Consider the following 14,693-nt stretch of genomic DNA (forward strand, 5'->3'; position numbering starts at 1 on the left):
ACTAATTACCATAAGCTGACTTTTGGTAATTTTGTTACAGCTGCTGAAAATTGCCTTCCAGATGTTGCTATTCCTCCATAAAGGGTACTAGGCAAACTGATCTCCATCTGGTGTATTCACTATGCAATTACGACTATATAATTAGGATCCAGTTTGGTTTAGGAGTTAAGACACCAGGCTAGAAAGCAAGAGACCTGTGAGTTCAAGTCCTGCCCTAACTATGAAAACCAGCTGAGTGAACTTGGGCCAGTCACTCTCTTTCAACCCAAGTCACCTCATGGAGTTATTGTTGCGATTGGCAAAATGGAAGGAGGAAGATATGTTGGATATGTTCATTGCCTTGAATTATTTGTAAAAATAATAAAAGGCAGGTTATAAATAAAAAAATAAAAATATCATCATTGCTATTATCATCATCACCACTGGCCCTAAAACTCTTCTTTTTATGCTGTATCTTGTATGACGTTTTATTACTGTGGCTGTATATTTGAAGGTATTTTGTATTGGTGGGGTGACATCATGGTTTGATGGTTATTATAACACACAGCAATTACTTCATTAGTCTTCTTTTGTTGAGGAGGAATACTTGATAAAAAGTTAATGTAACAAAGCAATAAACCCTCACATATGATAAAGACTTCAAAAAGTCTCAGTGAAGAACCTTTTTGATCAACAATGGACATAAAAAAAATCCCACTACATTGAATCAGATTCATACCCATTTAACAGCTATGAACTCCACCTAGAAACCCAGAAAATTGTAGTTCAGTGAACTTGCTTTTGGAAAATTACAGTTGTGTATCAGCAATTATGTTTTGCTGATTAAACCAATTAGAAATGGATTAACATTTGTTGTATAGAAGTAATCTCCCTTGTCATAATTTGATAATCCAAAATGGTCCAGTATACGTTCAATTCATAAGAAAGCTCATGCCACAATATTAGATCTTTCACATAACTATATCTGCTAAAACATAGATGCATGTGACTTGTGAGAATTGATTCCAGAGCCTTCTCTTTCACGGATATGTACATTTCAATTCAGCAATGTGACTCTTATCCCTGAATAACAGATTCAGCAAACCTGCCTATAAGAAAATGCTTTGGAATGTATAATTCTGAGCTTTGGGTGATAGGATGATTCAGTCTTTTCATTTTTGCTTTTCCACTAAAGGGAAAACTGTTTCAAAAATCTATTTCAAACCAGGATTTATGAAGACTTAAAGAAGAAAAAAAGCATATTTTGTTTATTAAATTTGTTTGCTAAATAGCAATATGCCTATAATGTGAATCTATGAAAACCATTTTCAATGAACATTTCAGTGTGGTTCTAATTCCCTAGTACTTATCTATGTATCTATATAAATCAGTTATGTAACAAGTGGAAGAAATGTCACATGGTGATGTCAAGTCAGAAGAATTGAACAGTTTCAGCAAGAAATTAATAAGATTTTTTGTGCATTAAAGTGTGCCTTTCTGACTATAATAATGAAAACAACAGCATGTTTGTATTATTGATAAAAACTTCACAATATTATCATATACCCAAATCAGATGGAGATTTCAAAGTGCTAACAGATTAATGGCCTATTAAAAATATAGAAATCTGGTTTTATCCAGGCATGTCTTAAAGCCCGAGTTCTTGCTTTCTGAGGGGCCATTTATTATAAGTAGGTTTTTAAGATAGTTTCATAGTTATGGCTTCTCAAAAAGAGAATAATTCAGTGAATGCTCCCCACAGATTGATTGCTGCTGAAATGTGCTATTTCCTGTGAAATTTGTAATTCAGCTATGTTGAATATTCTGTGGGACAAAAGCTTTCTGTGAAATCCCAATATTCTCATTTTCAGAAATTGGAGCAATGCAATATGGACATTTTGTATGTGATTTCAGATAAGAAAAGTGACTGACATGTTTACACCAATAAAAGAAGATACACTTGGGATTCCTGGCTTTTTCAAACAATTACAGAGAATTCTGAGAATTTTCCAGTGAGGGTAAATGACTATAAAGCCATTTGAAAGTACCCTGCAGTCTGATACCTTTAATGTTCAAATCAAATAAAATGACAATATATGTTTCAACTATTATCACATCCTTTTTAGAACATGATGCTAAAAGGCTAGACAAGAATGCTCATAGGCTTCAGAAACAGATACCTTATTGTCTGGAGAGAAATATTTATATTCTAAAAGGGTTAAAAAAATGAAAAATGATCCCTGTAGTGATAGGTATTTTTAAACACCTCTAAGCACAGATAGACAACAGTATTTACTGGCAATGATGAACTGCTTAAATTAGTGAACTGCTTGGATTATTTTCTTGGATTAGATTTGTATAAAAAGGGCAATTCATGATAAACCAATATTCTTTTCTATTTGATTGGGCTTTCAGTCTCAATGTTTGTCTGTCACTTGCACCTTGAGTTGTGCTGATCTTCTCCTTTTTAAAATTAGAAGTGTTCAAGAATCCATTAGAGAGCTTGTTGAAAAAAAATGTTCTGCAACCCCACCCCAACCCCCTGCTGTATCCTCCTCCCATTTCATTTTAGATAAGCCACTCTTTTTTACTCTCATCAATGGTTTCTGTAAAATTGGGATCATTGTTCATAATAGCGGCATCTGCACTCTCAGCAGATTCTGCCCCCTTGGCTTCATTGGTATGGTAGGTTCCCTTGTGGCGGAACATGTATCGAATGAGGAACACCAGGGTGCAGAGAATGGTGAAGATCACAACAGCAATAATACCTAAGAGAAATGTGAGAGTTTAACAAATTAAAAATAAGGGGGGAAGAAATATTCATTCAATAATATATTGTAATTAAACATACTTGCAGTTTTTCAAACATTTCTGCTAAATTTGACATTGCTAAAATGTTTATTTTGTCAAGCCACCTTATAATATCCTTCATTTAATAAGAAAAATCTCACCAATGAGATTTAATTATTTTTATTAATAAATTAATATATCTTATGTGGCAACTAGACAAAACTGGTATGAATTTGTGGTTCATATACTTTAATAATTTCTTTACTCCACATAGTGAGAATTAAGTGCAATATTAATATTTTGATATAGCCAATCCAGTTCTTTACATGTTAGCCATTTTCCTGTACTCTAGGAAAAATGATGGATTATGCTAAAAACAACTACTTTACCTGCCCAATCACCTCAGTCTGAAAATTGTCACAGTCTAGTAAAGCACTAGAAAGTCCCACAAGCAGTCACCACAACAGGAAACCAATAGACCCAATTGTTCCGAAAAGTTCTCATTCAGAATTAGGCATAAATGTGAAAGATATGATGAAATTGCATTTCACCATTGCAACCAGTTTGCTATCTCTCATACAAATCTCCATAGTCATCTTGCCTCATTTGAAAGGCCCCTTGATGAATTGTGATGATAATACATTTGAAGTTGCATGCATGCATATGTATATCTGTGTATGTGTGTGGGGAAGACAAAGGGAAAGAATGTGGTGATTAATGAGCTAAACTATAATCACAAAGTGTAGAAAGAAGAATTTCAGATCAGATAGGAATATTGTTTTTATATATCTGCACAAATGTTATTATATTTATTATTAAAGTTATATTCTGCCCATCTTATCTAGAAGAAAATCTATGCAGCTTACAATTATGAAAAATCAGAAGATAAAACATTAAAGCATTACACAATAAATATTAATACTAACATTGTGTTAGAATTGACAAGATGGGAAGGAAGGGATCAAAATGCCTATGACAAAGAGGTGGAGTCTTATCTTATTCCATTAACCACCTCCAGAATGACAAATCCTCATTAGGACCCTACACCAGTTGGCAGAGCCTTCAAGCTCTTTCAGAAGACCAAAAGTGTGGGTACAGATATCATCTCAGATGGCACCTGTTTTCGGACAATGGCAGCCACAACACAAAACATTCTTCTTCTGGACCCCAACAGCCAGAATTCCTTGACCAACTGGATTTCCAGCATGCACCTTCTGTTGGTGTGGGTAGCATGAGTCAATACCATGGGATGAGACAATTCATCAGAAAGCCTGGACTCATGCCATGAAGGGATTTAAAGAACCAACCCATTGATTTGGACCCAGAAATAAACCTGCAACCAGTGCAGCTTGCGGAACAGTAATGTAACATTAACTATCCCAGTGTCTCCAAAAATTGTCTGTGTGGATGTATATAGCACCAGCTATAGCTTCTGAATACTTTTGGAATAGTTGAAGCAGGAGAGGACCAAGGCTTAAGTGACTGAGCACAGGGACTCCTGATTTAGGAAAGAGTGTAAGTGGCACACAACAAAAAGTTTAGCAAAGGCTCTCCTAGCCATGATTACCACTAGGAATGCCTAATCACAAGTTCAGGAGAACTCCCAAGGTGTGCCACAGTTCTGTCTGGCGATATTAGAGAGATTAAATCCTAGATCCTGAAGTTCCATGGTCCCAAAGCCACTAAGTGTTACCACAGTTCAGCCAAATCCTTTGTCACCCATACAAACCATCACAGCCTTCAGGTGCTGTGCCTAGGCAGTGACAGCATCCCTGGTTGACAGCATCTCTGGGTCACCAGGAATGGACTTATAAATGATACTGAGTATCATCAGTGTACTGATAGTATCTCATCCCATCGTGGCAGGTGATTTGTTATATGAAATTTAATCTACTCTACCAGAAGTTTTTGTATGGGGAAAGGGATACTATCAAGAAATGGGACTTAATGGAGGAATATTAAATAACCACCATACAGATGGAAGAATAGGATAGAATTTTCACCTAAATTGGATTATATTATTGTTAACCTAGAATTACAAATTGTAGATGGAAGGCAATATTTGTTTTCAATATTCTTCTTCTTGATAAGTACTCTGTTTTTTTCTTTAATTGATTTTATTTGTTGACAGTTCCTTGGAAAGACTGCTTTATTCCCAAATTAATTTTACATATTCCTAACAAAAACAATTTCTGGCTCTTCACCTCTCATTGTTTATTTAGCTTCTCTTTAAGCATGAAGATAAATTTGCTCAGTGCAATGTATGAAAAGGTAAGGATCTGATTCTGAATCTGAGACTTTATTATTGGTTGAAATTGGCTTAGTGATGAATTTACTTTGCAGAAACATTCCAACTTGAGACAAGCTATCAAAAACCAACCATGAAGTTAATCCATTAGGAAACTACATTCTTTTGGTGAAAGAGGTTAAACATTCTGTTATATCTTAACTTAGTAATAAAAATGAGTTCATTAAAATGTTATTTGATTTTTTTTACCTCTCAGTTTAAGCACAAGGAATTGTTCATTAGCACCTTATATGAAGAAAGTCTCCCTAAGATCACAGTGACTGATAGTGACTTAGTAAATTCGCTAAGTAAATTTACATAATTGATAACGGATTTAAATCTAGAGCTTTCTAATTCTAGCCTAGCATCTTAATTATTAGATTATACTTGAATATTATGAAAGGAATGTTCACATATTATGATCATTCAAAGAGGTTATTAAATTTTCCAAAATAATTTGATCAATATTAGGTAACTATGTACTCAGACTGAAACTTATATTAAACTATCTGAATGTACTTATTTGTCAGTTCAAATAGATATATACTGCTTCCTTACCTCCAATAATTGCTGAATTTCTGTTAACACCACTTCCTATTACTTGACCATTGTAAGGAAGATCAGCACCTGATGTAAAGCGAAGCATAACATTTAGGTTGCATTTTTTTCAAAGTTTGTATCAGTCTAGGCCAGAACTAAAATTAAGATATCCTTGAATAGTAATATTAGAAGCATAAAGGAAATAGAGTTATGAAATAACAAGTTTCTAATATGGCATTAGATACCAGAAGGCCAGAATGGACTCAGTCAATCCACAGGAAATTCCCAAAGGGACAGTCTCAATTTTGCCATAAACTTACTGGGCAGTAGAATGTCCTTACTTCCATGTGGACTGTCAGTCATTCCAAGTCACTACAGGTTTTAAGGAAGACCATAGGTTAACAGCAAGCACAGTGACAGACATTAGTAACTAAAGGTATATAGATAAGAGAATATTGAATTACAGATTAGTTCTTGGAAAGTACATACTTCCCTTGCCTAATGCTAGAGTTACATTCCTTAAAAAGCTTGCATAAAGCAAATTTGTATGAAGCATGATCTTGGGTCAAAAGAAAAAAGAAAAAAACTGAGTTCTGAGATTTGATATCAGTTTCTATAATTCCAATATACTCATATATGTTTAGAACTTTATTCTTAGGCCCTATGTTAACTTTCTTTCTTGTTTGGTGCTCTATGCACAGTATATTTTATCCATCTTTTCTATAGTTATATTTCTAATGTGTACATTTATCATGTACAATAAAAGAAGCAGAATGCTTCTTAAATTTTTACCAGAATTCTTTAGTAGAATACTATGAATTTTATTAGGATTTTTCATTATATTGCACATAGTTTAAAACCTGGTTGTTGGACTGAAGTTCTTGATCAGCTTAGGAGAAATATAATATGTCCAAATTAGTTTCTAATGTTTGAGATCCTTTTTCTTTTCATTTTGGGGAAGGGTATTGGATGTGATCAGGATGAAATGACTGGAAGGTAGTGCTATCTCTTCAAAGAAAGAAGGTCTGGAGATGTAGCTTCTGAGGGATTGGTTATCTCCTGACTGATTGGCTGCTGTAGTCTACACCCTTCCATTTAGACATGTCCATTTCTTCTCTAGTTTCCAGAAAAAACGTAGTATTACTAACATATCTGTTATTTTTCTTTATTTCTGTGGCTCATTAACTTGAATATTCACCTAATGAAAAAGGGTTAGCATTTTTACAGATACCCAAATGAGCTCCAGCAATGAATTGACAGGAAACAGTATGACATCTTAAGCAAAAGGCGGTAACCAGTAAATGTATGAAGGAGTAGAAGACAAGGTAAACACAATGAAATGTTGCCAAAGAAATAAAGTTTCTGGGATTGGAATGATAGAGAATTATAGTTGCTACAAGAAAGTGTTTAGAATGGATGAATGGTTCCTTTTGTGTCAGGGTTGTCCTTGGCAGGACATGAAGACCATAATGGAGAGAGAGCCTGGGATAACGTATTTTCTGTTTTATCTCTTCAGTTTTTTAATTTTATTTATCAAATTGATATAGCTGCCCTCTTTCCCAGAAGTAATTCTGGATGGCAAACGGTAACCAATTTTTTTGCATGGGAGAAGGTGCATCTTTTCTCCTCTTCTTGCTTTTGTTACCAATTAGTTAGAATATCCTTGCTCACTGCTATAGCAGCAGAATTGATACCTATACAGTATAGTGAGACTTTTTAAACCATTGGCCTGATAACAGTAGAACAGGAACAGGATGCCTTTTGGGCTCTTCAGGAAGCAAATATATTGTATATAAAGTGAATGTTTCCCTCCAAAATAATTTTATCACAGGGAGGCAAACATTGGGGACTGACAAATGCATGCTGTTTCCATACTAGGATAATGCATTGTTTTTCATAGAAAGATATTGACATAGCACAAAAAGAAGCTGTAAAACATTCAATTCTTATAACTTATGTCTGTATACAGTATTTGTTTCCAATAACAATTTTCTTATTTTTTTAAAAAAACATTCCTCTTAATTTTATTGTGCTCTTGATGATAGGATTTAGGGTTTTGGAAATTGGAATTCTAACCAGTAGAATATAACAGAAAGAGATAAATAGAGAATTAAATACCACTGTTAACAAAGCAAAACCATTAAGACAGATTGTGTAGAGCAGGGGTGTAAAACTCGTGTTGTCATTGTCACATGATGTATTGAGACTTCCCCACCTTCACTAAAACAGGTGTGGGCATGGCCAGCGCATGATACATCTGGCCTGCAGGACATGAGTTTGATAGCTCTGGTGTAGAGTGAAGCAGAAATAAATGTTTATTGTGAATCATTCTTCAGGCTACTTTTTCTGACTGACTGCTGCCTGCAATTTGGCAGTTCAAATCTCATGAAGCTCAAGGTTTACTCAGCCTTCCATCCTTCCAAGGTCAGTAAAATGAGGACCCAGGTTGTTGGGGCAATATGCTGACTCTGTGAGCCATTTAGAGACGGCTGTAAAGCACTGGGAAGTGGTATATAAGTCTAAACGCTATTGCTATCTCTTCCTTGATTACTGTCTCTTTTGCTCCATTTGATTGATATTACATTCAAACTTGATCAATCTTTTGTTTGAAATCAGTAACAAAATATGTCACCATTAAACTATTCACCGCAAACTATTCAAGTCTGTTGCAGATAAGATCAGCTCATTTGGAATTACATATTTAGCATTGAGGGAGGAAGAACTAATAGTGATTACTCCCTTTATTCGTTATTCAGCTTTAAGAATCTGCCTTCCAGACTACCATATTATGCTCTAGCTGCCAATTTCACTAACATTTCCCACTTGAAGCAGAGGTTTCAAGTTGCTCATCAGCCTCACACATCATTCTGACAATTTGCTGTTCTATTGCACAGAAGCTATATCTACATTTCATTTATACATACACTTAGCACGTGCAAGTTTAATGCAGATATTTTTGAGTCATCATGAAGGATTAAGCCAAGAAGAATAAATGTATAATGAAAAATGTGTTCATTCAATTCTTTTAAAATATGTTTTGTTAACATGTTTTAAGACTACAATGAAATTAGAATCTTACACCAAAATTTTCACTTTTCAGATTTTTGTAATATAATTCTGAAGTATAAACCTGTATATGCATAGATGGGAACTGCTGTTGTCCCATGTCCCTTTTGTAGTAGCTTGATAGGCTGTCATCAAAGTTAATGCCAACACCATCTTTCTTGGTTTCTTATTATTTTATTTATATAATGCCAAAATTATTTCAAATTCCTATTGTTTAACAGAAATAAATTGATCTGTTTTATTTCAGTGAAACAATCTCAGCTAAAGAATAAGTATTCAACAAACAAAATTGAAGTGTTGCAGAAAAAAAGAGTAGTTAACTTATTTTGCAAGGTAGGGCATTTCTTTAGAGAAAATTAAGCCCACTTCCATATGGCTGTGCATTTCATTTCCAAGCCATAGCAATAACTTCTGCATAGTGACATTACAGTGACATGCAACTATTTCTACTTTTCCCTCATGTGTGCTCCTGCTCTCCAACTGACCATAACAGGGTTGCAGCAAAGCCTCTCTTCCTTTCGGCTAGGAAAGCTTTAGGGAACAAGACATGGGCTCATGGAACTTTGGCTTCTGAAGGTACAGCAATCTTGGCAATAGGATGGGACAAGGAAGAATATATTTTATGTTATTTGTCCCAAACCTATAATGATCTAAGTTTTCTGCAATTAAGTAACTACCAATAAAAGAGAATATTTGTAGCTCATGGTTGAAATGAAGGATCCTTGTACGAGCTTGTTTTCTTGCAGATGTTTTATTACACAACTAGGTAACATAATTAGTTCTAGTCATAGAATTAATACTAGTAGAATTAGTGCTGATGATGTTACCTAGTTTAGGTAAAGAAATGTCTGCAAGAAAACAACCAAGCTCAGAAAGCACCAAGGACCCCTCAATTAAATAATTCCTAAAATACAATTCAAAAACCCAAGCATCTGGAAAGAAGCACAACCTTTCTAAAGCAATAAAATACACAAGGCCCCCGCTGACTCTAATTCAAGAGCTGGGAACAGCTAAATATTCAGGGGTTTTAAAAAGGCATCCATGGTGGGGCCAGATTAATAGAGATTTTCCTGTGACAGAGAAGATTTCGTGGTATTGTTTAATGGAACATGTCAACTTTGTCCAATTATAGAGTTTGGGCAGAAACCACAACAGCCAGGCACTCCTTTAAATAACTAGGCCCCAAGCCATAAAGGTCATGCAGATTGCCCTAGTTTGAATTCCAGAAGAAATAAGTCTTAAGTATACTAAACTATTGCATGATCTTCTTTACATCTTTGTAAACAAATCACTGTCATAGCATTTAACAGAAGTTTGTTGACTTTGGACAGCTAAGAAAAATGCAACCTGATTAGTACTTTGGTAGGAAACCCCTGGGTAATATATGGGCAGTAGGCTAGCAATCCTTATGGTGTTCAAGTGATGCTTCAGTTCTTTTGGAATTTCACCCAAAGCATCTATTACTATTGGTTCTACCCTTGCTTGCCTTTGCCACAGTTGTTCAATTCTGTTTGTAGGTCTTTGTATTTTATTATCTTCTCCGGTTATTTCTCTTCTATTCTGCTGTCCACAGGCACTGCCACATCCACTATCTAGACTTGTTTGTCTTTCTTATTAACAATTGTTAAGTTTGGGCTGTTATGTGGTAGGTGCCTTTCTTTTTGAATTCTAAAGTCTCAGAGCAACTGAACTTCTTTATTTTCTATTACTTTCTCTATTTTATGGTCCCACCAATTCTTGCGTGCAGGCAAATGGTATTTCTTTCAGATCTTCCAATGCTACTTGTTGCTACTTTGTCATGCCATTGCTTGTAGTCAGTCTGTGTGATCTTCTTGCAGCAGCTTTCTTGCGGTCCACAGTTTCCACAGCCTTTTTGCCTAGGCGGCACTTACTGTCTGTTGCTATCTTTTCAATTCTGGCTTTGTATGCATTTATCTTTATCTTGTGCATCCAGAATTAATCCCTCAGTCCCTTTCTTTAACTTTCCTGCTCTTAGCCATTGCCAGGTCTTGTTATTATCTGCTTTCCCTGCTATTTTCTTAATGTACTGTCCATGTAGTGCTTTGTCTTCCCAGGCCTCCATTCTGTTCTTCATTTTGTCTTTCTTGTAGGCCAGTTTGGTCTCTCCAGTAATCAACAAGCCTTCCTGGCATACTAACTTCAGTGCATCTTCTTCAGTGACCTTCAGATATTCTTTCAAAGCCCTTTTTTCTTTTTCAACCATCTGATGTACTTGTAACATTCCACGCCCACTTATTTGCCAATGTTGCTGCAAGGATGAAGGTCATGATTTATTGTCATTATTTTTTTGGTCTTCCTATCAATTACTTTTAGTTCTGCTTGAGTACAGTCTCCTATTCCTGCTGTCCATCTAATGACTGGAATTGCCCAGGTGTTATAATAATGTTATTTCCTCCATTGAGTTTGAACTTTAAGATTTTCTTCACTCTCTTGATGTATTCACCTCTAACCTTTTTCTTGACTTCAGCACGCTTGATATTGTCAGCTTGAAGGATACCTAGGTATTTGTAGTAATCATCTTCACCCAGGCTCTTAATGTTACTTTCATGGGACATCTTGATTCTTTCAGTTTTCACTATTTTCCTTGTTTGATATGAGTGTGGCACATTTTTCCAATCCAAACTCCATTGTAATATCTTGGCTATATATGTGCAGTGTTGAGCAGCAATTCCATTTCAGGTGGAATTTTTCCATATAGCTTCATCCATTACTAGTATTACTACTATTACTACTACTACTATTGTTGTTGTTGTTGCTATTGTTGTTATTGATTTAATCTTCAATTTACACCCTGGAACTGTAAAAACTTAACAATTAAAATCCTAACCAACAATCTAAGAGCTGTTAATGTAACATCTGTTACTTTAGGCAGTTCCTAGCAAGGTGGTTTTTTGCAAAGTCAGAATATTCAGGTCTGATAAGTTCAAAATTGCCAATTATCTAGTTTATCTAATTTGGTATTGCTCCAAGGGCCCCTAATACTATTGGTACATCTATTGATTTCTTCCTCCACTATCACTCAATTTCAATTTGCAGATTGTGGTATTTTGTTATTTTTTTCTAGTTGTTTCTCTTCAATTCACCTAGTATTGCAATATCAATGAACCAGATTTTTTTTTCTTTTCTATGATGTCAGGTGTGTTGTAGGCCAAATATTTTTCTGTTTGGATTTGAAAGTCTCACAAGATCTTGACCTGTTCATTTTCAAGAACATTGTCAATTTGGTACTCCCAGTAATTTTTCCTGCATTCCAACCCAACTTCTGGCAAAACTTCCAATGTTTTGGAAAAATTATGTTATAATCAGTTTGTGACATTTTGCTCCAGCCACTTATAAGGTGATTCACTGTTTCATCTTCTCACTGCATAGGCAGCATTTGCTGTTGTTACTGATATGTTGAATTTTTGCTTTCATGGAGCTGGTCTGCAGTGCTTGTTCTTGGGCAGCAAAAATGAATCATTCAGTTCCTTCCTTCCTTCCTCCCTCCCTCCTCCTCCTCTACCTCCTCCTCTTATCATCATCATCATCAACAACATCATCATCAATCATATGGTCAGCCAGATGTTACATGGGATCTGACATTTTGGTCAATCTATCAAACCCTTACTAAGGACCTGAGATTGGCACACATTTTTGTTTATTATATTAAAGGTATTATTATAAAAAGTAAACTGTTCTAAGTAAAGCTGCCTTGTGCAATTGATGAGATTTTGTCAATACCAATTATCTTCAAGTGATGCTCCAAATCTTTTGTAATTGCACCCAAGGCACCTAATACCTTGCTTTTTTTTGCAGTTGTTCTTTTCTATATCTATATCTATATCTATATCTATATCTATATCTATATCTATATCTATATCTATTTTTATTTCTATTTCTATTTCTATTCATTCTTTCTTTCATTCATTCATTCATTCTATATGCCATCCATTGACACTGGATTGGATTCTGAGCCAGCTTTCTGCCTCCTGCCAGCCCCTTGTTCCTGTTGTGCCCCTTGATATTGAAGCAGATCCTGGTGCAGCTCTGCCCTTCTGCTCCAATCCATGGAGAGGAATCTGTGCTCATTGACAGGATAAGAACACAGACTTTGGCTGTCTCTTGTCTCCATATCTAGCCTCAGGGCTATTTCCAACTTTTGTTGGATACCAATCTCACTATGCCTTTGCCTCTATTGCCACAGATTTTTCAAGTTGTGATTTTCTCCATTCTTTCTCTTCTGTTCTACTGATTCTAGATATTGCAATGTCCAATATCCAATTTCTATTTTATTTTAATTTAATTTTAATTTTAATTAATTTCTATTAATTAATTTTAATTTTAATTTAATAGTTTAATTCTTGGTTTAACAATGGCAACAGGGACTTTGGATTGTGGACTTGGGACTTTGGATTGTGGTCAATAAGTAATAAAGTCATCGCTTTATGACCTCATCACTTAGAGGTGGAAATTCCAGTTTTGATTGTGGTTGAAAGAACTGGATTACTTGTATTGCACTGTTTGCTTGTAATTCCTTTTCTTATTAACTGTTTTGCAGTTATAACCTCCCTGGCTCCCTTAAGTGACCTCAAAGAAGATGACTGCTTTATTGCCTTTGTTTGCCTAAATTATTCCCTCCATGAAAGTTTTATGAGCAAGTTTATGTTTTACCTGTTACAAGAAAGAAAAGCTAGTTCCCTTGGTAATTAGCAGGGAATATGAAAGCCATTGTGGGGCTCAAAGAAGTTATAAAGCTGTGTATTCACCATATCTAAGTATAAAATTGTACTGTATTCAGTGATGGATACAGAGGATTTGTGTAAAATATTAGGAAACATAAAGAAAATGCTTTTATGCCTGTAGTTTGCTTGCCAGATTGTAGACTTAATTACATAATCCAGATCCCTGCACCATCTGCATTTCCATGAATGAGACATTACTTTTCACTTTCTACAGACTCAGACATCAGTATTTCCCTTTACTGGTGAGATAAAATTTTGGGGAGAATTTAGCAGAAGTCCAAGGAATAGAAAAGAACAAAGTCTTCCATCTCTCCAACAGCCTCTGAATAAAGAATGAAAACTTCAGCATGAATGTCCAGGGAACGGAGACATAGGAACTACTGCTTTAGCAGCCTTCTATTTCATCTAGTTTGGAATTTGTAATAGGTTTTTTATTTCTTGGTTGATTAAGTCACTCTGGGCAAGGGCACCAAAAATGCCCTATATATCTATGCTAAATGACTTCTGAAAAAGGCACTTTGAGATTTCCAGCCTTCCACTCTATGGGTCCACAAGACACCCAAATTGATTTATTACTAGATTTGAAAACTACTGCTGTGAGCACACTACACAAGAAAATTTTTTGGGAGAAAATTGATGGAAAATATATAGCAGTCTGGACCTGAGTAAGAAGCAGAGTAGATGTAGGAAATCCTTCAAACTATAATACTGATCTGGGGCACCAGCCAATTGTTTTTTGATCTCATAGGTCAAGAATAATTAGATCTGATGGACATACTTAAGATGGAAATAACACAATTTCCCCAATAAATAGTTTTATGATTAATATTGAAAATGCAATTATTTTCTCAATAAATAGTTTTATGATTAATATTGAAAATGCAAGGGTAAATAAAAAGAACCATAAAAATGAATCTTGAAGAACATCAATAACAATAACAGAAAAAAGAATAAAACTACTCCAATCAGCAAAAAAAAAAAAAAAAAAAAAAGGAACCAAAAGGACACATTTGAAAAAACAATTGTTTGTGCCAGTGGGAAAAATAATTTGATAATATCTAAGAGAAAGATTTTACAAAGGAAGATAAGGAGGAAGATATAAACCATTAAGAGAAGTTGAAAACCAATAGATGAAAGGAAATATATTCTAGGAATTAAAACAGATTGCTCTTTAGTAATGAGCATTTCATTATCTAAAATGAGAAAATATGTGCATCAAAAAAGTAAATTAAAAATCAAAATTTAAAAAAGTAAGAGGGACATATAAAGGAAAGCACGAAAAGATGGGT

General features: G+C 34.9%; 1 protein-coding gene across 1 annotated transcript in view; it reads right to left on the bottom strand.

The window, feature by feature from the left end:
* Nucleotides 1–2,547: 2,547 nt before the first annotated feature.
* The window catches only part of CNTNAP2 (contactin associated protein 2), a 788,332-nt gene continuing 776,186 nt past the window's right edge, over nucleotides 2,548–14,693 (bottom strand). Inside the window, exons 23-24 of the mRNA XM_058182711.1 lie at nucleotides 5,615–5,683; nucleotides 2,548–2,747 (exon numbers count right to left, since the gene is read on the bottom strand). Of these exons, the coding sequence (XP_058038694.1) occupies nucleotides 2,548–2,747; nucleotides 5,615–5,683 (269 nt within the window). The remainder of the gene's footprint in view (nucleotides 2,748–5,614; nucleotides 5,684–14,693) is intronic.

This window comes from Ahaetulla prasina, chromosome 4 (assembly GCF_028640845.1).
Source record: "Ahaetulla prasina isolate Xishuangbanna chromosome 4, ASM2864084v1, whole genome shotgun sequence".
NCBI lineage: Eukaryota > Metazoa > Chordata > Lepidosauria > Squamata > Colubridae > Ahaetulla > Ahaetulla prasina.